This window comes from Alternaria alternata (assembly GCF_001642055.1).
Source record: "Alternaria alternata strain SRC1lrK2f unplaced genomic scaffold CC77scaffold_3, whole genome shotgun sequence".
NCBI classification, from domain to species: Eukaryota; Fungi; Ascomycota; class Dothideomycetes; order Pleosporales; family Pleosporaceae; genus Alternaria; species Alternaria alternata.
This window is the reverse complement of record NW_017306192.1, coordinates 751,871-776,795: the sequence shown is the minus strand read 5'-3', so window position 1 is coordinate 776,795 and position 24,925 is coordinate 751,871. Positions and strand designations below refer to the sequence as shown.

Here is a 24,925-nt window from a genome sequence, read left to right as displayed (position 1 = left end):
CGCCGCCGAGAGCAAGCCCGCAACGCCGATGCCGACTCGCAACCTTTGTCACCTCAGGACAACGCGCCCGCTCAACCCAACCACGGTGAACGGCGCATCATCCCAACGACCCGCGCGCATCTTGGAAGCTATTTGCGCGACCTTTGCACCTGCCGAAATTACTGTCAAGGCCGCCCCTACGCCTTCCGCTTTCTCGCGCGCCTCGGAACGCTCCTTCTAGACACTAACCACGCGACAAAGAGACGCATTGTCTACGACACAAGCACGCCTGCGCACATCGTAATAAAACGCCCACTACTACTTCACGCTCGGTTCTGACAGCTCATCACAGCTCTCGCCCACTCGCAGCCATGGCGGACGACGCTGAGCTCGCCTTCCTCGAAGCGCAAAAGGACGAATACGACCCTTCCGCTGGCTACAACATGAACGACGCCCCCTCCGGACAGGACGAGTACGACCCTGCCGCCACATACTCACCGCATTCGTACCAGTCGGCATCGATGCCGCCCGAGTCTGGCGCAAACTCACCACCGGCCGCCGATACCGAGGGCGAGAATGGGCTGCAGCCCCAGCCTACTCAGACGTCTGCAGAAGACTCCGCAGCGCCGCAGTCCAAGCGACCGCGAACTGTGGGTGGTTTTGTCGACGAGAGCGAGGACGAGGAAGAGGAGCCCGCTGTGCAACCAGAAGAGGCGAATGCTACACTGAATGCTACTGGAGCTTCAGAGACTCCCCAGCCATCTTTTACAAACTCTCCAAAAAATACCATTCCCAACCCAGATGTACAGTTACATAGTGCACAAGATCAGGCTCCCGCATCTATCTCTGCTTCTGTCGCTGTCAATGAGCCTGCTCCCTCTATTGCTTCTCTTCCTAACGGCAGTACGCCTGTTGCAGACGCTACTAAGCCAGGTGCTCCAGACGTCATGACTGTTGCTTCAGCTCGCCCATCAGTGGCTCCAGCTACTCCAGCTCCTATGTCTGCTTCTCTGCCAAAGGCTCGTCTTCCTCAGGACCGAGTGGGTATTCTTGAAGATCGCATTGCTGAAGATCCACGTGGTGACATCGAAGCGTGGTTGAGTCTAATTGAGGAGCACCGCAGGCGACACAAGCACGACGATGCACGAGCTGTCTTTGAGCGTTTCCTCAAGGTCTTTCCTTCATCAGTAAGCAGGTCCATCGATATCTCATGTGACGTACTAACATGTCTAGGGCGAGCAATGGGTCGAGTACATTGCCTTTGAGACTGAGCTTGATGAATTGCCAAGGGTTGAGCAACTCTTTGGTCGCTCCATTCCCTCAGCCCAATATCTCGGCATCTACTCTGCTTACATCGACTTCATCCGCCGTCGCTTCAACCTCACCACTGATCAGAATGGCCAGAATCGTCAGACCGTCACACAAGCTTACGAGTTCGTGCTCAACTCCGTCGGTCTCGATGTTCATGCTGGCAAGCTTTGGCTTGACTACATCGAGATGCTGAAGACTGGTCCAGGTGTCCTTGGTGGCAGCAGCTGGCAGGACATGCAGAAGATGGATACTCTGCGTAAGGTATACCAGCGCGCCGTCTCAGTACCACACAATGCTACCCTAGAAATTTGGCGGGAATACGACAAGTTCGAAATGAGCGTGAACAAGGTTTCGGTGAGTCATGTTACGTTTTGCCTGGTACATACACGATACTAACACGAGTGACAGGGTCGCAAACAACTCCAAGAGACGTCACCTTCCTACATGACTGCACGCAGCGCGATCAACGTCCTAGACAACAACATCACGAGGGGCGTCAACCGAACCACCTTACCCAAACTTCCACCCGCTGCTGGCTTCGATGGTTACGAGGAGTACATGAATCAAGTGAAGCTATGGCACAACTGGATTCAGTGGGAGAAGAGTGACCCACTCGAGTGCGCGACCGACAATCGGGAGCTATACAACAAGCGTGTTCTTCATTTGTACAAGAATGCTCTCATGGCCCTCCGCTTCTGGCCGGAACTCTGGTACGAAGCAGCCGAGTGGTGCTACGAGAACAACCTGCAGGCTGAAGGCGACAAATTCCTCAACGACGGCATTGACGCGAACCCCGAGAGTTGTCTCCTAGCTTTTAAGAAGGCCAACCAGGTCGAGCAACGCACCGACTTCGAAGACGGTCAGGCGGGCATCGTTGCCAAGGGCAGGGCGGTACGGGAGCCATACCAAAGGCTTTTAGACACCATCTACGATCTGACAGCGCAAGTCAAGAAGCGAGAGGAGCATTCCATCTCCCGCGCGAAAGAGCAGTTCGAGGCACAGAAGGCTGCAGACGATGCCGCTCGCGCAATCGCACAGCAAAATGAAGACGCTGACGACGAAGACGAGGTTGTGCAGCAGCGACGCTTGAAAGAAAAGGAGGATGCCTTCAACCTTCAACTCCAGGCCATGTCTGCCGGGTACAATGCGCAAACACAAAACCTCAAGAAGACACTCACGTACGCATGGATAGCTCTGATGCGGGCTATGCGCCGTGTTCAAGGTAAGGGAGATCCTAGAGGCGAGGTTGGTGGCTTCCGTGGTATTTTCACAGAGGCTCGTAAGAAGGGCAAGCTGCTCAGTGAAGCCTACGTCGCCAGTGCACTCATCGAGCATCATTGCTATCAGGAACCGGCTGCACAAAAGATCTTTGAGCGGGGCATGAAGCTATTCCCAGAGGATGAGCAATTCGCATTGGAATACATCAAGCACCTCATCAAGCTCAATGATTCTACTAGTAAGTCCACAAATTCGTGTTGTAAGGCCAAAACTAACATACATAGATGCTCGTGCCGTCTTCGAGACCGTCGTTGGCAAGCTCACGGCTAAGCCCGAGACCGTTCATAGGGCAAAATCGCTCTTCGCCTTCTTCCACGACTACGAAGCCCAGTTTGGTGAGCTGGCTCAGATCACAAAACTCGAACAGCGCATGGCGACTCTCTTTCCCGAAGATCCTCACCTGCACTGCTTCTCGCAGCGCTTCGCGAGCTCGACCTTCGACCCCATCTCCGTTCGCCATATAATCTCGCCTCGCACACAAATGAAGCCAGTCATGCCTTCGGTCATGCCTTCTATTGAGGAGCAGCAGCAGCCGCCGCAACAACAACAGCCGATGCCTGCGATACCACCGCAAATTGTAGCCGAGCAACAGCGCCTTCAATCTCCCGGCATTGCAAACTCCCCACATCTTGGAAACCTGGTCCCTGTTACGAACTCACCGAAGCGCCCTCTAGACGATGCGGACGACGTTGCACAACCTCGTAAGCTTGCTCGCGGCGAGTCACCTCTCAAGGGTGCGGCAGGACGCCGTCTCGATGCTGCACGCCGCAACCTAGCCACGACCGGTGCCACACCCGTTGGTCAGGCTCCAGGGCCGCCACCTCTGCCTCGTGGAGTCAATTTCCTCCTTGGCATCATTCCTCCTGCACACACATACAAGGAGACGCGCTTCAAGGCTGACGGCTTGGTCGCTCTGTTGCGTGACGTCGCTGCCATCCCTGTTCCTCCTGGCCAAGGACCGCCACAGCCGCAGCGTTGGGGTACTACACCTACAACGGCACAACAGCTACAGAGCATACAGGAGAAGTACGGCAACGGCGGACATATGCCGATGCACCCGGCGATGGCTGGCACAAATGGTTGGGGCCAATAGAATGGGCAACACAACTTGTCGAACAAATTTGAAGTCTTGGACTGTACGCCTCGGTGTGGTCTTGTGTGAACATTGGAGAAAGAGTTGGGTCATCTACACACAAAAATTGGTCGCGTGGATCAAAGCATTGCATAGGCAGGCGTTTATTATTCTCTACTCAACTGGGCGAGCTTCATGACTAAATTATATGGACCTTAAGAAGTGTAGCGAAGGGTGGTTAGTTCGAGATATCGTTAATAGGGGTCAATGGGGGGTCTGGTTGGGCTTTTACCAGTCTCAGTCTCTGTGTGAGCGAGGCGTTGGGTTTGATCGCGCCTTCGGGCGGCTTTTTATCAAAATCTTAGCTGAGGACTTGCAGTCTCTTTTCTTAGATATCCTCAATGAATTGGATATTTCATCTACTATGTTGCCCTTCGCTATGATGTGCTTTAGGGTTGCTGACTGTGTGAACTTCACTTGCTACGAGAAAGAATCGCTTATGTTGAGGAGCTACAGGGTTGTATGCTAGGCACCACAGTGAATGTTCGGTTGCCTTCCTAGCTTCTGCATGGAGTATTGTCTGTCAAAATCCGCTTGGGCGTTAGGTATGGCTCACTGCCCCACTCAGCATCATGTTCGCGGCCGGAGTAACAACGTCGCGCCTTCTGCCATTCATGCTTCCTTCCTTCTCCCATACATTCCATATACATATACTCATGGGCACCGCTTGTCTGAGTGTTGTGCTTCAGATTCTGGGGTGGTCTCTTGCTTCGTCGCCGATTGATGGCATCGATTCACAGTGCAGTCTTCGGAGTTTGCCAGATGCAAAATTCTAAGTGGGGAGCAATGGTCAACAGAACTGCGGTCTGTAAGCTCGGGAACGGCTCCGGAATCAAGATTGTCGCTAGATCGATAGTCTCCTGCACGTTGTCGAGATCGCTGTCAAGAGTTGGATGCGAAATGGGTCGCAAGAGTACTTGGGCAGATAATTTGGCGTCATACACCCTGCGGTGGTCTGCAGCCATTGCTCACTGCGCACATCTGGTAAATTCGTATCTGTCTTCGTGTCTGTGTTGGAAAGAGTCGTTGTTGTTAGCTTTTGTCTTTTATGTTTTCGATAACAGGGCTCCAATGAGTATGTGTTCTCCGTGGGTCGTCAGTCTTGTTGCAGAACTTGGGGGGTACACTTCTTGTGGGAACGTTTCTCCAGATTTCCAATTCGGATGCCGTTGAGATCGATATAGTATCTGCTCCTCGCTCTACTGGCTTGCGGGATGTTCTCTATACTACTGGTCATAAGCCTTCCAATCCTTTCTGTCCATCACACATCTGCCCATATTGCTCCACAGTCTGTTATCCTATGACTCTTAGGTCGTCTCTCACCAGGCCCAAAAAGGCGGTCATCGTATGCCCAGCACCACGTCAACAGGGCCACAACATCACGATTCTCACCTCGTCTACAAACACCAGACCCACTGAAACCTCATCTCTCACCTGTATACAGCTCCGATGTATCCCCCGAGCCTCACGAGCCAGCGTGTAGCGTAGTGTGCCTATCCATATAAACCTGCTCCTCCACAGCCTCAACACTCTTTCCTTTCTTACACCACAACGACAACCACTATCTCTTCCTTTGCTATCTTGACAATCTTCCCAAAGGAACAAGCCTTCTATTCTCTACAAGCCTTTTCTACTCTACAAGCATCGAGCATACCTTCCTCAACAATCAGAGCTGGTCTCAAGATCCTCACTGCAGGCAGTTCAGTCAACACCACTGCAGGCAGTCCTCCGCTCTCGTCATCTTTGTGTAAGTTTCTGACCAAACATTCTTCCTTGTTCCTCGCCAGTGGCACTGCACTACTACAGTACCGTTGTGGATTCTACATCACGTTGAGTTCCTGGTACCTGCCGTGCAGTCACCGCTCTTACCAGCGCGGTCACCACAGCAATCTCATCGCTCTTGCTCTTTTTGTTTTGACGTTATCTCATGACCCCACCTTGGCATCGTTTTGAACCTCTCCATAACATTACCCACCTCACCTTTTGTTTCTCGTCCACTCCAGTCCATCATCAACGACACTGCACCTCTTGTATGGCAGCCTCTCCCATACTCTGTCGTCCTCCTCTTTTTGTCCCGCCATCTTCCTTGGAGCACATAGGTGCTCAGCTTCTACTTTTGAACTTTGCTGACTTGCTTCAGACCCGATCTACGATCCGGTTCAAACGCTCACGCCCTCAACGCAAGTACCTCACGCGGCTCCGATTTGAGATCAAGGTACGTATCCCTGTCATCGCACAAGCCTCATATCGCGATCGTCACTGCTGGCAAACGCTTCTTCGTTCCCGAACACCGCTAACATGACTTCTATAGTCCGCAGTCTGCGATGGCCGGTCCAGCAAAGAAGCGTGCGCAGGCCGAGAAGCAGTCCAACGGCTCGTCCAATGGCTCGTCTTCTCAGTCTCGCGATCCTACTCAGCGTTCCGCCCCAAAGTCCATTCCCCGTCTTGATGGTAACCGCGATCCCAATGTTCGCGCTCCCGTCGAATACACCGATCCCCGAGACCTCAAGAACATCTCCGATTTCCTTGGTATGGCCGGTTGGTATCAGGCCCGTGGCGTAAGTACAAACACTCCTCTGTCCTAGCCTGCATGTGCATCATGCATATACCCACCAAACAAACATATGTCTCATCTCCACGTTGTCGAATATGCAAACAGCTTCGGGCTCGCATCCTACCACTGTCAGTACGGTCGCGCAACCTGAGCTGTGAGCATAAGAGACTTTTATCCTTACCACTTGGAGTTCTCCTATCCTTGCCCTGATCCTTCTCTTTCCAAAACATCATTTGGATTCAGTCATTTTCTTGTCTTAAAATTCACCTTTATACATCTATAGTTTTCCACTCCCTTCGTTTCCCATCTTCATCATGGTTGGCCAAAATGCTCCTCCCCGTCGTTTCTACCAAGATACTTCCTTTTACACCCCGAGGCACGACAACCTTATTTTTGCTAACGATCACAAGATCACCATTCCGGGTTCTCTTCCTCAGCGCCCGAAAAACTTCAACCAGTTCGGAAAGGCTGCCAACATCATGCTCAATACCTTCAACGTCATCAAAGCTCCCAATACAGTGGTCCACCAGTATGATGTAAGTTTTCTTCTCCCTCAATCTTAACTTAGTGCTAACTTCTCCAAGCTCAACTACAGCGGTGATGCTCTCGACTACTCCAAGCGCGTCCTGCTGAAGAAAATCTGGAACTCCCGAGGTGTCAAGTCTGAGCTTGGTGAGCCCAACAACCTCTGGGTCTGGGACACCAACAAGCTGGCATGGTCCGGCAAGCGCCTACCTCGTGACGATACTCGCATCACTGTCGATCTTGACGAAGAAGAAGGCCGTCCCACCAAGCCAGGTGCGCGTGGCAACAAGCATACCATTCATGTCCGCTGGACACGCCAAGTTGACTTCATTGGTCTGAACGCGTTCCTCAACGGTCAAGCCTCTTGGTCCGCAGAATGCATCGACACTATCAACTTCCTCGATCACGTCATGCGCGAGTGGCCCTCTCAACAATACACCCAGATCAAGAAGTCCTTCTTCCAGCGCGGAGAGGTTCGCTTCGACCTTGGCGGCGGTGTTGAGGCTTTCAAGGGTGTATTTGCCTCTCTCCGTCCCGTCTTGGATGATAAGTTCAACAAATCCTTGTCTGTCAACGTCGACGTCGCCAATGGTACCTTCTGGCGTGCTCAAGAGCTCACTCGCGCCATCGGCCAGGTCTTCAACTGCAGCCCACCTCAGTTTGCGGCCATGTACAAGACCGCTCTTCGCGACTGGAAAGGTTCTGTGCTCAAGAAGGACCTCCGTAAGTTCAAGAAGGTTGGAGTATCTACCACCCATACCAAGGAACCTACACAATGGTAAGAGGTTTGCTTTGCAAATCCACGGCAGACGTATACTAACTTCGAACTCCAGGACCATCGATGAATTCGTCGACAAGGATGTTTCTACAGCCACTTTCCCCGATCCAGATGACCGCTCCAAGAAGATCTCTGTGGCCCAGTACTTCAAGAAGAAGTATGGTGTCACTTGTATGGCTGGAGTTCCTGTGGTTAGTAACGGTTCTGTACTAGATGGAAAAAAGATATGTACTGACATCGAACCAGGTCAGGATGACCAAGAAGATCCGCAAGGAGCCTGTCTATATGCCTATCGACGTCTTGAAGATCGACGGAAACCAGCGATATACCACCAAGCTGAGCGACACGCAGACGTCCAACATGATCAAGTTCGCTGTAACCCTTCCCAAGGAGCGCTGGGCTGCTGTTCAAGCCGGCGTTCGACTTCTCAATTGGCAGTCTGATCCCTATCTCCGCCATTATGGCCTGAAGGTTAGCCCGGAAGCTGCCAAAGTGCAAGCTCGTATTCTGCCCTCACCCACTGTCCACTTCGGTCCTGGATCCAAGGAGGCTACCATCAAGCCTGCAGACATGATCGCAGGTCGATGGAGGCTCGATGGAGTAAGTACCGCGAATCCCTTCAGGTATTACTTTAAGTAAGACAGTTTACTGACGACCTGCTTAGCGCAAGTTCATCATGAACAACAAGGAGCGCCCAATCAAGGCATGGGGTGTGTGCTGCGTCCAAGGCCGCGGCAGCCCTCCTCCTCAGGCAATCGAGGCCTTCTTTCAGAAGTTTGTGCAGATTTACGAAGCTCATGGTGGTCTTGTTGCCTCCCACCCTCAGCATGGCAAGAAGCCGTGGATGGGTCCTGGTAACCTTGCAGACGGCGGTGAGATGATCCAGAAGGTTTGGATCCAGACTGGTAACAAGTATGCGATGCCGCCTAACCTGCTCTTCTTCGTCGTCAACGACCGCAACGTCGACGTATACCGGCGTATCAAGAAGTCTTGCGACATCCGCTTTGGTGTAGCTTCCCAGGTCCTCCAGGCCAAGCACGTCATGTCAGCTTCACCGCAGTACATTTCCAACGTCTGCATGAAGGTCAACGCTAAACTTGGAGGTGCCACGAGCGTTGCGAAGTCTCAGCTCATCCCTAAGGTCGCTCCGAAGTCCGCTTCAATCCCGACAATGGGTAAGTGATATCCCAGTACCAACCGCCCGTGAGATAAATACTGACATCGCAAATCATGTAGTTGTTGGCGCTGACGTCTCTCACCCTGCTCCTGGAGCCGGCTCAGGTGAGGCTGCATCCTTCGCCGCTATCACTGTATCTGCCGACGTTCACTTTGCTCGATACTGGGCTGAGGTCCAGACCAATGGAAACCGTGTCGAGATGGTGACCACATCCAACATCGACCAGCACTTTGGATTCATGGCCAAGAACTGGATGCAGAAGATCGGTCAGGGCAAGGCTCCTCAGCGTGTACTTTTCATACGTGACGGTGTCTCAGGTATACCACCGTTTCCATTACCATTTTTCATAGCTAACATCCATCAGAGGGACAGTACGCAGCCGTTCTCGAGGAGGAAGTCCACGATATGAAGGAATGCTTCAAGAAGCTGGGTTGCAAGGAAATTCCCAAGTTCACTGTTGTCATCGCCGGCAAGCGACACCACATTCGCTTCTTCCCTGAGACCGGAAAGGGGGATAGGAACGGCAACCCTCTTCCTGGTACTTTGGTAGAGTCTGGCTGCACCCATCCCTTCGAGTTCGATTTCTACCTTTGCTCCCACGTCGCCATCAAAGGCACGGCTCGCCCAATTCACTACCAGGTACGTCATACTCCTAATAGCTCGTCAACACCCACCATTGCTCCTCAATACTAACAAGTTTACCAGTGCATTCTCAACGAGGGTGAGTGGCTGTCTGCCGAGCTTCAGCAGTTCATCTTCGAGCACTCATACCACTATGTCCGCTCTACTACTCCTGTTTCTCTCCACCCCGCTGTCTACTATGCCCACTTGGCCGCCGACCGCTCCCGAGCGCACCTAAACGACAACCCAGTCTCCTCCGGCAAGAAGGAGTCCAAGGTATACCAGCAGTCCTCCACTGGCTCATCCAAGCAGAACTTCGAGATCGCTCCTCTGATGGAGATGCAGAACGCTCGCGGCCTCAAGGATGTCATGTGGTACATCTAGAGTACGAAAGAGGTTCGATCTGGTGGGCCTCGCTGGATAGCATGATCTGATGCCATGCAAATCAGACTGCTTCGAAACACAAGAGAGTCAGTTGCGACGATGGCCTGAATTCTTTCAGGGTGCATCAAAAGTTAGTGATCTGGGTATTCTTTTCAATCTTCTCGTGCGATACCCAACTTTTACGGTTCTGCTAGGTCTTCAGTGCATAGGATAGTTTGCCTTTCCCTTCATCGGTAGGGCAGAATGAAAACGGTCAGATTATAGCTTGCTGCTTTTGTGCTTTGTGATGTTGCGCCTGAACTCTCGGCCTCCTTGCATCTGTTGACATACTCCAGAAGTCAACAGCAACATCAGTGGAACCCAGAGTCTGGCTTAATGGAGCGCACCAGCTTCATTAGGTGTCCAAAGCCCTGGCTGTCGCAGAACTCGGTCCGGTATATACCTTGCTCTGTAGGCCCATGACCCAAACACCGAGCTTTCTCCAGCTCTGGCTAGTATATCTTGGGCGCGACGGTATCAGAGCGACGGTCTTGACAATCCGAAGGAAGACGCTGACTCTGAAGAAACTGAGATCCAGTCTGGTTAGCCGTGAATTTGCCGAAGCGATCGTGGGCCTTGGAGCGTTTTCCGTGCCTGGAACCCTTCGCAGCCGATCGCATGGATCCAGTATAGACTGTTCTATTGAGTATAGCTGCAGTGCGTTCAGAGTCAGGGGCCCCAATCTTTGTTGATTTTATCGAAGGTCGGAGATAGTAGTTGGCGGAGTAGTAGAAGGGAGCTGGCCAAATGAACACATGAATGCGAAGTTGAGGAACGAAAGGGCAAGTGATTAGCTAGAGTCAAGCTGTGTGTTTTACTAGACTCTGAAACTGTGGGGAATGCATCATTGACAAAAAGTGAATCGGCAGTCCATATGCAGTAGGGGTTTCTACCTTGTACGTTGGGGTATTCATGGCGATTGAAGAGACGGATACTGCTTATTTCCATCGCAAAGCCGATCACGAGTCAAAAGAAGTCTCATCCGAGGCATCCATCCATGGGAATAGAGTAGATATGGATTTGAAGCAACGGCCTGGGAAGTCATCGGCTAGCGTTTCCAAGTATTTGAAAAACCTGAGAAGCGTCATAGAGCTCTTAGCAGGACACAGACAACATCCTGAGTGGATGCAAGAATGCCTTAAGGGTTTAGGAGATGATGCTGACATGATCTTGATAGCTCGCCCGGGTTGTGCATCGTGAAACCATCACCAGGGAACTTTTCACGCAGAACGCCGACTAGCAACACTGCTAGCTTTCCATTACAGCTTCAGCGAATGCGGAAAGCCGATGTTAAGCTCTCTATACGCTTCCGTCGCAAGCGCAGCATCACATGCAGGCAAAAATATGTACCGTCCAATATATTTACCTTCGCTCCACCAGCGCAGAGCGCAGAAGAGAAGGGGGTAAGCGAACGCATGATCATTCTAACCTCCATTTTCCCCTCCAAATCTCCATTGAGGTGGAAGACACAGAGTGAATAATGGGGTGTTCAGTTTTAATGAACAGAAGAGGATCGCGCGACGCGTTGGTTTTGACGGCTGCGAAGATTTCGGATGACTAAGGGGCGCTTGGATGGAAGGGGTTAGTGTAAGAGCATGGGTCAGCTGAGCGAATCAAGAATGGCGCGTTGGGTGTGACGAGGATGGTGGGGCAGGGGATTTTGGGCGAGGGCGCGGGGTTTTGTCGTTGGCCTGTGGGAGTGACTCTTCTGGAATAATAGAATCAGAGTGAGTTCTTGTATACAAAAGGTGAATAAAGAGTCTCTCTGTATTGGAAAACGTGGAGTGGGAGGCTAACGAGCCGTGGTTTGACAGACTCATACTTCCACGACTAGATCACTCGCCCTTGTGAACGATCCTTACACGAGCGCACTTAACCCGCTCTCCACCAAAGACTCCTCCCGCTCGGAATCTTAAAAGAAGAATCACAGGCTCGACCGCAACCTCAGTCGCCCCTACAATCCCAAATACTCTCGACTGCGCATACGGGTCCCACCTGCGAACCGTCTCGACACACAATACCCTCTACTTGCACACAAAGAACCCAAACACACAACATGTCTTCAGCAGGACGTGGCCGCGGCGGCAAGTTCAACAAGGTCAAGCGCGGAGGCGGCAAGAAGTTCTCGCGCGACCTACAACCGCTGAATGCAGATGGCGAGGTCGTCGGCATGTGGGGTGTGAGTACCTACTGTACCTTGAGTATACAATCATCTTCTAACACAGAATTGCAGGAGCAACCCGACAAAGTCGACGAGGAGTCCTCCGAAGAAGAAGAATCTTCGGAGGAAGAGTCCGACGAGGAGGGTGGCAAGCCCGAACAAGAAGAGTTGACGCGTGAGCAGCGCCGTGAGCTCGCAAAGAAGCGCAAGGCGGCCGCGATTGCGAAGAAGTCACAGAAGACCCCCGAGGCAGGCGACATGCCCACCGACTCCTCTGAAGACGAAGACGATGATATGCCCGCGAACCCAAACCACACTGCAAAAGCCCGTACACAAGCCACAAAGGCCCCTGTCGATCCAGAAGCTGAGCCCGTCGCTAAGGGAAAGGGAAAGCAACAGGACCTCTCCCAGCTCTCCCGCCGCGAGCGTGAGGCTCTCCAGGCGCAAGCCAACAAAGATCGATACGACAAACTACACGCTGAGGGCAAGACTGAGCAGGCGCGAGCCGATCTGGAGCGCTTGAAGCTGGTTCGTGAGCGCAGGGACGCTGAGGCTGCGCGAAAGAAGGCTGAGGCAGAAGAGCGTGCTGAGCTGGAGAAGGAGAAGAAGGAGCTCATGGAGCGTGAGAACAGGCGGCGAGAGCAGGCCAAGGGCAAGGCCGAACGTCTTGCTAAGGGCGGCAAGAAGAAGGCCTAGATCTGACACTTGTTGTTAGACATGGAGCTTTCGTGATGTTGCAAGTCAGTTCTGCGGCGCCGGATCACCAGTGCACATGTGCGAACGCGTCTGGCTCCATGCTGACGGACTGCATGCTCCGCGAATGGCTATCTTGCTCCGAGCAGCTAACCAATGCTCATGATGGGTTGATGAAAGCAGTCAGAAGACGACATGGCGACCACCATGCGACATACCGCATGTTTCGAAGAATAGACGAATATGACCCAGAGTTTACGAACCAGAAACTGCTTCTTGCTGCTTCATGTCTGATGTACTGTGGATTACAACCTAACGCATCGCCTACAGCGAACCACAACATCTCATCGTCAAGCGACCTCCAAATGGCATGGCATCTCGAAGCTTCGACGGCAAATACGAGTTCGTGTGGGAGCCATGAGCCCCCGCGACGCCCTTATGCTCCCCACCAGTTAGTGCCTCGCCTCGCGAACGCGAAAGTTCACGACTCCGTCATCACTCGCTCCACTATATATGAACATCGCCATGGCGCCACTGATGTTTTCCATCATGCGCATAAACTTCCAGAGCCTTTGGCCTATTTGTGCATCGTATTGCGAGTCTGTTCAACATGGCTGAACCGATCCCTGCTGGGGAGCAATCCAACTACGAGACCTTCCGCGACTGCATGAGCGAACCTATCATCAAAGTTCTGGCTGCACCAACCGAGAAACCGAAACCGAAGAAGAAGAGACATGCGAAAAAAGGCTCAAAGAGTGGGAAGAATGAAGTCATGAAGCAGGAATCTACAGAGGCGAATACCGATGGAAGCGAGGAAGGAACAGATGCCGAAGACTTGGGGGAATTCATCGAAGTATGCCAGCAGCACATACTTACGCATTTAGAACCTCACTGACTGACAATCCAGTATCTGAGCACCCTAATCTTCCCATCTCTACCTCACGAACTGCGCACACTTACGCACTCCATCTTCAAAGACTCGCCCAACCTCCAAGACCTCTACACAACCCCCCTTTCAGCCTCAACATATACGACCCTCCTCCAACGCATTCCACCTACCGCAATCGACAGCCTAGAAAGCTACGGCCTCCTTCCACCTACCTCCGACAGCATCGACCAACACAACCTGCTCACACCTCTCCTCACAACGTACATCTCTGCCGTCACCGCGCCACCACCCATATGGAGCAGCACGCGTGCTACGGCATGTGAACTTTGCGGCAGGGACTGGGTGCCGTTGACATACCACCATCTTATTCCAAAAGCAGCGCATGCGCGCGTGAGGAAGAGGGGTTGGCATACAGAAGATAAGCTGAACAGCGTGGCGTGGTTATGCAGGGCTTGTCACAGTTTTGTGCACAGGTTAGCTGGAAATGAAGAGTTGGCCAAGAGCTTTTATACGGTTGAGCTGATACAGGTGGGCGGTGTGGAGGAGGATGTGGAGAAGAGGGAGAGTGTTGAGGGATGGGTCAAGTGGGTTGGAGGGGTGCGGTGGAAGAGTAGGTAGGAGATGGTGAGTGAGAAAGTTCATACTTGGGTTGGACGTGGCGTGGCGTCTTGGGATCGGTATCACGATGCTATGGATGGAGTTTTTCTTTTCATTGTCTTTGCTTGGATGCACAAGCCTTCCTTTGGGATATGCATATTGTGGAACGTAGACACTCGCTTCTCGATGTTCTGCCTCCATAGTCCAACTCTATCGTCTGACATTGTTCGGTACCTTTGCTTTCTTCTCTTTTCCATCACCAGTGCGTCAGCACGCCAATTTCCTACTTGTTGTACTAATCGACCATGCTACGATCATCCCTCTACCCTGTCTTTTGCCTAACACTCTGCCTTGTCTTTTCCTCACTCGTCACCGCCGTTACATCATCTACCGCCACGACTGATCCTCATGAAGACACCGTGCTGCACTACTTCACTCTTGGAACCATTGTTGCGACGCCCATGGAGTATACTTGTGGGTGCCATATAGACTAGGTTGTCGAGGTAAAAAAGATTGGGAGGACGAAGAAGCAATGAGAACAGAAGGAAGTGATGTCATGTTGTGGTAATAGTAGTATTAATTCATTCGTCAGGAGCTCAGTTGACCAACTGAGCTCAGGGTATATATGCGCGCTAAAATGTGGATATACTACGGGTATCCGCCCTCAAAACGCCAATTCCGATATGCAAGTCATCCAAACGGCCAGCCGCCGATCGCGGTCTCATAAATGTTATACATATCACCGTCATAGCGGTGCGTCATCGAGAAAACCCTTCTCGACTTCGTCGGCAAACACGGGATATGAACGCCAGCGTTCTCCCGTCTTGTTCTCCCTCTTCCTCGCTTCGAGACTTGCACGGACGTGTGTAAGGAAAGCCTCAGTGCTTGGATCGCTTGGTGTGCGGCGGAGTTCGCATGGCACACTTGATGCATTAACCATGCTTGGTGTTGGCGCCGTGGTGGTGGAAGAAGTGGTTGCCGAAGCCTTGGTCTTCCGTTCCACTGTGCATATCCTCTTCCTTGCAGATTCCCTGAATCTCTTGAAAGGATCCTCGACTTTGGTGTCGAGCTTCTCGAGCTTCTCTAGCTTATGCAGCATCTGAACCTCATCACGGACCCGTTTTGGTGCCCATTCGCCAGCAGGGAAGGATTTCCGTCGTTGAGAGGTGGCCAGGTGATCGTGATATGTGTCGCTGCTTAAGCGAAGCTCGAACTCGCTTGCCGGGCTTCTGCGTACAGGAGCAGGAATCACAATCGGCTCCGGCGCGATGGGAACGGGTTTGCTGGTGAAGTCGACGAGTTGGCCTGGGTGCACTTCACCCGTGCTGTCACATCGCGACAAGACTATTGGCGTGTTCTCGGGTCCCGAAATCTTGATGCTCTTGTTGGGTGAGAATACCGCCTCTGCATCTGACACTCTCGAATCGATTCTCTGTCTCTTGGAGCTTTGCTCTACCTCTGATCTCGGGGAGCCTGATGCCGATGATATGGATGTTCGCGGACTGATGTCAGGCGAGTGGTCTTGACTCTTTCGTCGAGACCCAAAGCCAAAGCTGAAGTTCATGTTGAAGATTTGGCTTGCTCGACGACGGCGCCTCTTCTTGAGGTTGGGAAATGACCACGGAGCAGCATTTGCTGGTTTCGATGCCATAGCCATGGGGGCGGACTGAGGTAGTAGTGATGGGAGTGGTCTGCTTGTGACCTCCATGTTGAAGGCGTTTGGTATCGTAGGTGTGAGTGGTGTGAAGGGCGTGAAGGGTGTGAAGAATTGCAAGTTGTTGTGGTTATGTCCTTGGTTGGTGTACCTTGGTAAAGGTAATGTACGATTTGTCTTCTCTGTTGGAGGATAATATGGTTGCAAATGTCGTGCTACCTCTTTCGCGGCGGTTGTCTCACTTGATAAGTAGGCGTCTCGTGTGAATGCATAGAACAAGTCATCTTGCAGGCCCTGTTCACGAGGCGCTGGTCGTGGGAGACGTGGGTCTGGCGCGAAATGCGAAGCCGGCAAAGTGTTGGTCGATGTTTGCTGCACGGGGAAATTCGGAAAAGGGCTGGTTTGCGACAGCCATGGGGGCGTGGTGCAGTCATATGGTGTTGGCACGAACATTTGACTTGTGCTGGCGTGGGTGTGGTCGCGTGCCCAGGCTGCGGATGTGACTCCGATTTTTTTCCGATTGCGGATTGGAGTTGCGGTGTGGATCTGAAAGCCTCCTCTAGACATGTGTTTGTGATTTGATGGTGCTCGGCTATTGGGCCCGGGGTGCAAAGGGTGTGCTGGAGTACACCGGTGTATGCTTAAAGATCGTCGCTTTGGTGGTAGCCGCGGTAGCCTGGGATAACAATTCGTTGTGCTCTTGACCGCTGAAGTCGGTTTCAGGTTATATACCGCCTTTTCTGCAGCAACGCATCTGCGCAAGTTCGCCGACAACAAGACTCACCGCACCGGTACGCTTGCACGTGCACCACCTCTCAACCGGTGCATTACATGCCTCGACACTTACAGCCCCGGATATTCCAAAAAAGATGAAAAAAGAACGTACCCCTACGTCCTGTCATCATACATCACCTCTACACCTCATGCCACCGTACCTGTGGGTCCACCACCACCACTTTGCCAGCGGTACAACCAACAGCACACCGCACATCGTGACCAGGTCCCACGTCTTTTCGCAACACTAGTTTATGACGGTGTGTTGCTGGTGAAGCAGATCGCTGGTTGGCTGCGGGGGCGCGACGTGCCGTTCAGCTTTCCGTGGGTGAGTTGTGTGTCGGAATGTGGGTGAACCGTGGGCGGATGTGAGCGAGATCGCCGACTAGCGTGGTTTGGCATTGCGTACAGGGTCCATGACAGATCTCAGGGCATCTAGATCTGGACATATTAGCGCGCCATGCGAACGATCGCGGAGAACAGCATCAAAAGAAATCTGAGAACTGAGAGTTGTTATAGAAACACCGGAGATACAGGAGACACGTGCTGATCTCTCCGTCTTTTGTACCAAGATCTGTCCATCTCGCCGAACGGGACTGGGTATCGGTAGCTCTGCTCCCTGAGCATAGCCACGAGCTAAGATCTAAGGACATCGTGTATAGCGCTCAGCTGAGTGAGGTCTCTGCTCTGGAATCATACGGCCGTCACAAGCGGATGATGCCTCGTCCAAACATCAGAAGTCAAATCATCGTACCACAAGGAGATCAGGAAAAACAGAACATAGCGAATTTTGATGACCATCTGGATCTGCAGTGCAGGTTTGGTGACGCACGATACCCATATTATGTGATAAAAACGGCTTTTGAGAGTTTGGACGACAACAACATCTACGTCTTGTTGTAGATCAACGTACGTAGCTACACAAGCAGATGTGCGCATTACGATTACCCTCGGCTCGTTCAACACTCAGATCATACTTTGTTTATTTACCCGAGGTAATACACTCTATAGCACGTCCCTTCTGCTAAAGACAGTCTTCTCAAGCTTAGAGTAAAACGTACTGCACAGCCACAATGTCGAATTCTAAACCTCCCATCTGCCGTACCCATAACACATCTCTCAATGAGTTTCCTTCTTCGTCCTTCTCTCCAACTCCATAGCACCGATGATCGCACAACCAAGTCCACTCCCATCCTCGGCACTAGTAATGATGATCGGGCCTTCGCCCTCCCCACATTCCTCCTCCTTCCACCCCAGCACCTCACCCAAAGCTTTAGTCCATCTTCTCTTGAACTTTGGATGTTTGTTTGCTACACTACCGTCTGCAGCCACATGGCCCTTCTTGATACCTTCTTTGGTGCAGATGGCAGCAACACCACAAGCGCATAATCTGGCACCGCGCACCGCGATCATCTCAGCCAGTCGACGTGAGAGTTCAATCTCAACGTCTGATGGCTGGAGGGAGAGTGTAGACTGGAAGAGTTCGCGTGTTTTGGTGAACTTAGGTGACTCGTCGTCCTCGATCTGAGAAAGGAACCCCGTGTCTATGATGTATGGCTCACGCAGCTTTCTCGTATCTTGATTTGAATCCTGGTTGAAGACAAGGCCGCGATCTAGGAGTTCGACTAATATGAGGCGGAATATCTCACCTAGATACAAACCAGCGGAGAGTTTCTCAAAAGTTTGCTCGCCAGGCCGAGGGCTTTCTGCATCGATCTTCTCGTCGTATTTCGTGCGAGGGAGGACACGGTGCGAGTTGTCAAAAGCGCCGTATTCGCAGTTAATGGCCATTTTCTCTTCGCCCTTGACCGCTCCATTATGAGATGATGCGTCTGTGATTCTTTCGTCGTTTGGATCTAGTTTTGCGATGCTGGATAGGCTAGCCATAAACCTAACAGCGGCGTGTACGAAGTCAGTGTACGTCTCATATGTATTCCGTGCAGGGACAATTCTTACGCTGCATTACATCCTGTACCAAAGATGCCGCCTATTATGGTCTCTGGGTCGTTGTAGGCAGACGCGATCATCGCACCGACAGTGTCGTTAATGACGCAGATTAAGTCGACTGGCAACTTTCTCTCTTGCAGCTTTTCTCGAAGCTGCTTCGCAGCATCCTGGCCTTCTACACCCTTTATATCAAACCCTTTTGTCCACGTCTGCAAGACTGCGTGGTCGATACGATCTTGCGTTGCTGGATAACTGAAAGTAAATCCCAGTGGCATAGGCTTCTGCGTGCTATACTGCTGGTCCAATTTATGATCCTTGAAGAAAGCCTCCACTTTTTCCGCAATGAAATTCCAGAGAGCATCGGATTCTCCCTTTTTCAGCTCTTCCGGTAACTTGTATTGTTCTTGCTCCATGCCGTATTTGCCGTCTCCTTGTTTTCGGCCTTCATCTCCATACAAGTCTATTTTGCAAACCCTCAAATTTGTGCCACCGAGATCCAGTGTCATTATTGTACCCTTCTCTTTCCCTGTTGGTAGATTGTGCACCCAAGTGATGTTCATGGGGATGTTTTGCTTGTCTTTAGCGAGGCCTTCTTCCAGTTCTTCACAGAAGCGGCTAACAATCTCCTCGAGTTTGGTTCTAGGGATCCAAAATTGATTATCAAGACGCGCGAGTTCGTCGTCCAGAGCCTGGGGTAAATCGGCCATCTTGTCGAGTTCGGAGCGTTGCCGCCATGATGTATATGATTCTTCGTCTATGCGTTGGCCTGCTGAAGAAGACATGGTGTAAATGGGGTATCTTAGGAACAAGGACAGAGAAACAACAATAGTTTGTCAACAATTTGGACGATTCAATTTCGATACAAAGCGTGGCGTGAAATTTCTATTACTTGTTTTGAAGTTCATATTTACTATGGTCGACATGATGACATCACACGACGCTTACCACGGTTTTAACTCCTGATTCAAACAGCAACCGCAGCTGTAGCAGATCCTGTCACTCCGAGGGGCCTTCTTTTGTCTGAATGACGTCCGGCTGGATATCAGAAGGGGGGACAGAGTGGGAGCCGCGTGGGTTCTTGCCAAAGCCTCGGGCCGAGAACCGGCGTACCTCCTGTTGTTGAGTGGGCCGTGGGCTAGGGTCGACGAAGCCTAGCGAAAACAAACGAGATGTATTGAGGTGTAGATAAGATGCTAATGTGATGACTGATGTGTTCGCGCGTCGTTTACGCAGCGCTCCTGGTATCGAATGGAATCCGTAACTCCGTCTCTAATGCAATATACCCGTCTTGAATCAGACATAAGAAATAAAAGTGGCTGCAGATGCAGCAGGTGAATGTTGAAACGCTAGTCGCGTTGTGGGCCTTGTTGAACGAGTCCAGAGTGTTCCAAGGTCGGTTTGCAGCGGATGTAGCCTACGCAGCGCATTTTTGCTCGAACAGACCATGCTCAAGCCTTTGTGTTGTTCGCACGCTTGCTGGCGCGTCGTGCATCGCTGCATGCTCCATCTCCTCTTTAGCTGCAGCCCTTGTGTTTAGCAGACTGAGATACGTCTGCCACCCAATAGCGATAACGCCGCCAAATATGCTACGGTATTCTATAGGTATGTAGGTGAAGCTGAAGGCTGTGACAGCAGGCCAGAGTTTGCAGCTGTTGTACCAGCTTGTCGGCACCGTATTCTTGATGCGTTCCAGGATCTCGGGCAGGGTTGCGCCGGAAAGAAGCGATTGCATGCCGAAGAAGTACGAGTTGAACAAGGGGGTGAAGAAGGCTTGGTTGATGAAGACCTGTTGAATGATGAGCAAGCGTTGGCTGTTAGGGGGAAAGGGAACGCACCTTGATTGACAGAGAGAGTGTCTTGGAGCTGTAGTTGAAGCTGTTGGATAACCACAGGAACCACTTGTACGATGGGATAGAGCTCAGTCCTCCAATTGCGAGAGCGCGTCCTGTACGGGCCCAGTCACGGTTGTCGCTCCATTCTTGGACCCAGCCCTTTTCCGCTGCATCGTCGACCACTTCCAGCACTTGGTTGGACTCGTCAGGCGCAATGCTCTGGGCCACTAGGTCGCCGATGAAATAGATGACGAGCGAGGATATGAGCTGTGTCCTGTAGGGCCTCCTCTGTTGCACGCGACCATATGCGCGGAAGGGTTCGATGATGGGGTCGAGCCAAAGCCAGCTTGGCCCGGGAATGGACCGCGCCGTTTCCGTCGGCCTGCCACCCGCGTGCGACTTCTCGAAATGGCATCTGCGAGTGACATTGGAAGGATGGACCTGAGTGCGTGCGCGTTCGAAGCCGGTTCCCGAGTTTGTGTTCCGGGAGTAAGGGGCGTTGGGCATGCGCCTCAAGCCAACACGAGTCCAGGCGCAGGAAGGAGCGATCATGATGGTGGTTTGCGGGCTCTCATGAGGTGGTGGGCGAGGAATATCAAGGAGGCAGCGCAGAGTGAGGCATGGTTTGTTGTGGTTTATGACTTGTCATCTCCGCACAGAGGCCCAGACGGTTGTCCGAGTGTCGGCGCGCGCAAATGATGAGATTCAGGGTCCAATTGCGCAAATAACCGCCTTAGTCACCCATGGCATTCGACAGCGTCACAGCACGGACCCAGGTACACATGCGTGTTGAGAGTACAGGCCAAATACACGTGGCATAGCTGACGTCTACGCTCCATAAACCCTCATCACGACTGGCTCCATCTCGCTGCGTCTGGAAGCCCTTTCTGAAACAGCCTCGTGATGCTCTGTCCGTCGCCCTCGATGATCTTGCGCTGCTCATTGTCCACGAATTCGGCTCCATCTCCTCGTCAACAACAACATTCATCGCGCCGACATCGCCCCACACACTATCGTGGACATGCAGCCCCCGTACCATGGTTGTGAGCTGTTCTTCCCACTGTTTATGCAACTCGTGCCTGTCCTGAAGGCCAGGACGTCGCAAGTGGGTCCCGATGCTGAGCGATGTCATCAGTGTCTTCAACATGCCGATGGTAACCACGCCTGATACCACCAAACCCTGCAGTCTGGCAATTCTGAGCCGAGCAGTCAGCCCGACTTTGTCCATACGCGTTAGAATATGGAGCTCACGCTCGACTTCTGTTTCACGCGCATACATGCGCGGTTTGAAGTGCATCGGGCTGCCCTCCACCGTTATAACTCTTGCAGACACTTGTCTTCTCCCTGGATCCGTATACTCCCGATCGCGTCTCCTTGGGCAAGCTCTAGCTTGTAAGTGGGCGAGTGGACAAGACTCTCGAGACGTGGGTCTTGAAGTCATGTCCATAGTGCCAATGCCTTGAGGGGAGGCCAGCATTACTGGTGGATCAGGTCAAGAATTGGCTTGTCTCTCTAGCTTTTCCCCGTGGGCGCCCCTCGCGCCCCTTCGTCTGTTCAACGAGCTTCTTGCGGAAGCTTGTACCCTCCGCCCATGCGACTTCGGCTTCGTAGTGCGCTTAGCCACGCAATATCATCATACGACGGGTTCTCAAGTAATGAAGCCTACGGGGCCTTTGCTTGTATAGTGGTCTTGATTCATTTTGACGAATTCGGAGCACATGCGAGGATGTTGTGTGTGTATGTTTGAGACGTGAAGTAATGATTGTAAAGTAGCTTGGGCAGAACCGGCTCTAAACCTACGCGAGGCTTTCAAGGCTGTTTGCTTACGCCACATCGGCACTAGATGGCATTAGCATGCTACCTTCTTCTGTGTTGATCAGGATGCTGTTAGGACAAGACACCACAAGAACTTAGTCAAAACAACAGTTTGCGTCAAAGCAGAAAAGGCAACGAATCCAATTCGTTGTGGGAATTACGTATATACACAAGAATTGAAGACAGGCGACGCTCAAGCCGCTCATTGCAGGAGACAAGCCCACTAAACACTAACAAAGCTCTACTCAAAAAAGGCCAAATGTACCCCTTATCAATCATGAAAAACACCCGATGCAAACGGCATCTTTTTATGGCCCAGCAACGCCATCATCATGGACATGCGCTTACAAGCACTGGGAGTACCAGTCGTTCTGCTTGACGCACTTGCAGCCGGAAGCGCAAGTAGTAGGACCGGTGAAGCCGATGCCACCGCACTGGCCGTACTTCTGAGCACCAGCACCACCGGCGGTAGGAGCAGGCTTAGCGACGGTGGCAAGGGTAGTCTTGGCTGGGGTAGCAGCCTTGGTGGTAGTAGGGGTGGCAACCTTGGTAGGGGCAGGAGCAGCGACCTTGGTGGTGGTGGGAGCAGCGGGCGCAGGCTTAGCTGGGGCGGCAGCACCACCAGCACCGTTCCAGAGCTTGGGTCCTGGCATGGGGTAGCTAGAGTAGGAGCCGTAGAGGTTGAAGTGAACACTCGGGTCTTGAGCGCTGAGGTAGCCGGGGATAGCAACACCGGCAGGCAGCGCAGTGGTGCCAGAGCCACCGACCTTTACGTGAATGCACTCCTGGTAGAATTGTGCGCCACCGATGCGGTCACCCTCGTGTAGGGCAATAATCTCAGGGCGGATGATGTACTCGCCAGGTGCAACATTGGGCAGAGTGAACTCGTGCTGTCCTGGCTTGCCAGTGTATGAACCCTTGATGAGCTTCTCGACGGCCCAAGATTTGCCATCGTAGCCATCTTCAGCAATCTTCGTCCATGACATAGAAGAGCCAGCCTTAGACATGTAGACGGTGATAGGTCCCTTGTGAGATGGGTCGATGATGTCGTCGCTGGCGTCAGCGTTGTTGTGGTGCCACTCGACCTAAGAGTATTCGTCAGTTCAAGTTCTATACAATGCGGACCGTTGGAGTACTTACAGCAATCTTGTCACCACCGTTGACGGCAACCGACTTGGAAGCCTTGATGTTGGCTACGTTGCACTCCATAGCCTTGGAGGTAACGTCGGTAACTGGGTTGTTGTTGGGAGGAGAGTCAATGTAGCCGCCCTGAACATTTCCGAGACCTTGAGACTTTCCGTTGACCGAGATGGAGTAGACAGTGGTGTGAGCACTGGCAGCGCCAGCGAGAGCGAGAGCGAAGATGGATGCCTTCATTTTGAATGTGGAATTGAAGAGTTGATTGGTTGATTGAGTAGTTGTTCTTGTAAAAGGTGACTGTCTGAAGAGAGCGACGAAGTAAAGATCGAAGAAGTCAAAGACTGAAAAAGAACGTGTATAGAACGAGTGTGTTGAGCGTCAAGCGTGCCTTTCCAACCAACGTGGGCACCATGGGTTTTATACACGCAGAATCCTTCCGTACACGGAATCACGGGTCCCAAACATCGCCATCTCGCTTGGTGATTACATGTCAGTTCAGTGCCCGGACTAAAACAGCCACCAAGAACGTGTTGGCGGTTAGCCGTGCAGACAGACATCAGACTTCATCGTATCCTACACGACACTAGTGATGGGAAGAGGCTAGATCCGCCGTTAGAAGCACAGGGGCCGTTGGGGAGAAAGACGGCACGACAGTTGAAGCCAGAGCCTTACCGTTTGTAGGACGCAGGATTCAAGTGGCGGTGTTGAGACTATGTGCATACCCTGTGACGATCTGTTCTAGGTGCAGAATCTTGGGTTCTTGATTCAAGGAACCTGAAACATGAGCGAGGACATCCCTTGAGTTGATCTGGCGATGAACCCTTTTGGAGCCAGCCAACCCTGAGAGCCTCGGTATTTTCTTCTTCCCTACTCTTTTTAAAGTGACAATGGTCGTTGTGCGGCGGTATTCTGTCTGACCATCATGAGTAGGTGATGATGGTCAAAGCCCTATTTCACAGCCTTACAAAATCGTGCTAGAAGCGAGAGGTATTTTCGGAGACCCTCATTTCGGTTCAGTGGCTGAAAACGCCATGTATTACCGCCCAGGACAGCACTGAACAGCGGCGTCAAGATGTTCCGTCATGCCGCAGACACCTGCGGAAGTGGAAATGAGCGAGGAGACGCGCATTGTCGCGCGGTGTCCGATGTTCATGTGAGCACAACTACCAAAACAAACTTGCTAGGTACGACGTGTAAGGAGATAGTAGTCTTCACATAGTTCCGCTGTTGTGACTATGATGATGATGCCTTATTAGAGTTGTTATGATCCGTGGAAGGGATTGTGCTGATCCTTCGTCGCTGCACGGGCCCATGGACACTTTCCCAGTCCGTGGCTCCGTGGCTTGGCGTTCACAAAATCAATCTTGAGGACGGGACGATCAGCGTGCCCAGAACACAAATATTTGGGATACTAGGTTATGTGCGTTTCATGACAACTACATCATGCAAGCCTCAGATCAAGACCATGGTTTTCAACTGTTGATCAGGTGTGCCCACGCTCGTCCCATACAGTCACTTTCCATGTGGCCCACAATACGTGCTAAACGAGGACAAGAAGCAGAGTCAGGGGCATTATTGACAAACTAGGGCGTAGCGATGTTTCCGATCACTGCTCGTGTTCTGTGCATGTGTCAATCCTACAGAG

General features: G+C 52.1%; 9 protein-coding genes across 9 annotated transcripts; 4 read left to right on the top strand and 5 right to left on the bottom strand.

Moving 5' to 3' along the window:
- The first annotated feature begins 51 nt into the window (after nucleotides 1-51).
- On the top strand, nucleotides 52-4,058 carry CC77DRAFT_1016863 (mRNA 3'-end-processing protein rna-14). The gene is made up of 5 exons (XM_018524293.1): nucleotides 52-279; nucleotides 332-1,166; nucleotides 1,213-1,644; nucleotides 1,699-2,746; nucleotides 2,793-4,058. The coding sequence occupies exons 2-5, from the start codon at nucleotides 351-353 to the stop codon at nucleotides 3,659-3,661; spliced, it is 3,165 nt and encodes a 1,054-aa protein (XP_018389910.1). The 5' UTR covers nucleotides 52-279; nucleotides 332-350; the 3' UTR covers nucleotides 3,662-4,058.
- A 1,966-nt stretch (nucleotides 4,059-6,024) lies between these two features.
- Nucleotides 6,025-9,985, top strand: CC77DRAFT_1081474 (Piwi-domain-containing protein; the record flags this gene model as incomplete). Its single annotated transcript, XM_018529334.1, has 9 exons — nucleotides 6,025-6,258; nucleotides 6,665-6,790; nucleotides 6,839-7,557; nucleotides 7,613-7,748; nucleotides 7,804-8,157; nucleotides 8,222-8,732; nucleotides 8,794-9,051; nucleotides 9,099-9,373; nucleotides 9,440-9,985. 9 exons carry the CDS (start codon nucleotides 6,025-6,027, stop codon nucleotides 9,737-9,739), a joined length of 2,913 nt encoding a protein of 970 aa, XP_018389909.1. The 3' UTR covers nucleotides 9,740-9,985.
- A 1,664-nt stretch (nucleotides 9,986-11,649) lies between these two features.
- On the top strand, nucleotides 11,650-12,674 carry CC77DRAFT_528480 (hypothetical protein). Its single transcript, XM_018532023.1, has 2 exons — nucleotides 11,650-11,957; nucleotides 12,012-12,674. Exons 1-2 carry the CDS (start codon nucleotides 11,835-11,837, stop codon nucleotides 12,633-12,635), a joined length of 747 nt encoding a protein of 248 aa, XP_018389908.1. The 5' UTR covers nucleotides 11,650-11,834; the 3' UTR covers nucleotides 12,636-12,674.
- Nucleotides 12,675-13,242: 568 nt separating this feature from the next.
- Nucleotides 13,243-14,139, top strand: CC77DRAFT_1028333 (hypothetical protein; the record flags this gene model as incomplete). Its single annotated transcript, XM_018526437.1, has 2 exons — nucleotides 13,243-13,485; nucleotides 13,540-14,139. The coding sequence occupies 2 exons, from the start codon at nucleotides 13,243-13,245 to the stop codon at nucleotides 14,137-14,139; spliced, it is 843 nt and encodes a 280-aa protein (XP_018389907.1).
- A 532-nt stretch (nucleotides 14,140-14,671) lies between these two features.
- CC77DRAFT_528483 (hypothetical protein) lies at nucleotides 14,672-16,789 on the bottom strand. The gene has a single exon (XM_018532024.1). It carries the CDS (start codon nucleotides 16,337-16,339, stop codon nucleotides 14,864-14,866), a length of 1,476 nt encoding a protein of 491 aa, XP_018389906.1. The 5' UTR covers nucleotides 16,340-16,789; the 3' UTR covers nucleotides 14,672-14,863.
- Nucleotides 16,790-17,686: 897 nt separating this feature from the next.
- Nucleotides 17,687-19,266, bottom strand: CC77DRAFT_955437 (hypothetical protein; the record flags this gene model as incomplete). The annotated part of the gene is made up of 2 exons (XM_018535479.1): nucleotides 18,503-19,266; nucleotides 17,687-18,437 (listed from the first exon to the last, which is right to left on the bottom strand). Coding segments are annotated over exons 1-2 (1,449 nt in total), but the record flags the coding sequence as incomplete, so codon positions are not given.
- Nucleotides 19,267-19,591: 325 nt separating this feature from the next.
- CC77DRAFT_528470 (hypothetical protein) lies at nucleotides 19,592-21,016 on the bottom strand. The gene is made up of 2 exons (XM_018532022.1): nucleotides 20,329-21,016; nucleotides 19,592-20,279 (listed from the first exon to the last, which is right to left on the bottom strand). Exons 1-2 carry the CDS (start codon nucleotides 20,875-20,877, stop codon nucleotides 19,908-19,910), a joined length of 921 nt encoding a protein of 306 aa, XP_018389904.1. The 5' UTR covers nucleotides 20,878-21,016; the 3' UTR covers nucleotides 19,592-19,907.
- A 1-nt stretch (nucleotide 21,017) lies between these two features.
- On the bottom strand, nucleotides 21,018-21,887 carry CC77DRAFT_528557 (hypothetical protein). The gene has a single exon (XM_018532025.1). The coding sequence runs from the start codon at nucleotides 21,800-21,802 to the stop codon at nucleotides 21,059-21,061; it is 744 nt and encodes a 247-aa protein (XP_018389903.1). The 5' UTR covers nucleotides 21,803-21,887; the 3' UTR covers nucleotides 21,018-21,058.
- Nucleotides 21,888-22,484: 597 nt separating this feature from the next.
- On the bottom strand, nucleotides 22,485-23,517 carry CC77DRAFT_1005473 (hypothetical protein; the record flags this gene model as incomplete). Its single annotated transcript, XM_018523351.1, has 2 exons — nucleotides 22,485-23,225; nucleotides 23,281-23,517. The coding sequence occupies 2 exons, from the start codon at nucleotides 23,515-23,517 to the stop codon at nucleotides 22,485-22,487; spliced, it is 978 nt and encodes a 325-aa protein (XP_018389902.1).
- Between the last annotated feature and the right edge of the window lie 1,408 nt (nucleotides 23,518-24,925).

Coding starts and splice junctions, on each gene's coding strand:
- CC77DRAFT_528480 (XM_018532023.1), top strand. CDS start 11,835: ATGTCTTCAGCAGGACGTGGCCGCGGCGGCAAGTTCAACAAGGTCAAG. Junction 11,958..12,011: donor AGGTCGTCGGCATGTGGGGT/GTGAGTACCTAC, acceptor ACAGAATTGCAG/GAGCAACCCGACAAAGTCGA.
- CC77DRAFT_528470 (XM_018532022.1), bottom strand. CDS start 20,877: ATGATCGCTCCTTCCTGCGCCTGGACTCGTGTTGGCTTGAGGCGCATG. Junction 20,280..20,328: donor CACTCTCTCTGTCAATCAAG/GTGCGTTCCCTT, acceptor ATCATTCAACAG/GTCTTCATCAACCAAGCCTT.
- CC77DRAFT_528557 (XM_018532025.1), bottom strand. CDS start 21,802: ATGCTGGCCTCCCCTCAAGGCATTGGCACTATGGACATGACTTCAAGA.
- CC77DRAFT_1016863 (XM_018524293.1), top strand. CDS start 351: ATGGCGGACGACGCTGAGCTCGCCTTCCTCGAAGCGCAAAAGGACGAA. Junction 1,167..1,212: donor TCAAGGTCTTTCCTTCATCA/GTAAGCAGGTCC, acceptor TAACATGTCTAG/GGCGAGCAATGGGTCGAGTA. Junction 1,645..1,698: donor TGAGCGTGAACAAGGTTTCG/GTGAGTCATGTT, acceptor CACGAGTGACAG/GGTCGCAAACAACTCCAAGA.
- CC77DRAFT_528483 (XM_018532024.1), bottom strand. CDS start 16,339: ATGTCTAGAGGAGGCTTTCAGATCCACACCGCAACTCCAATCCGCAAT.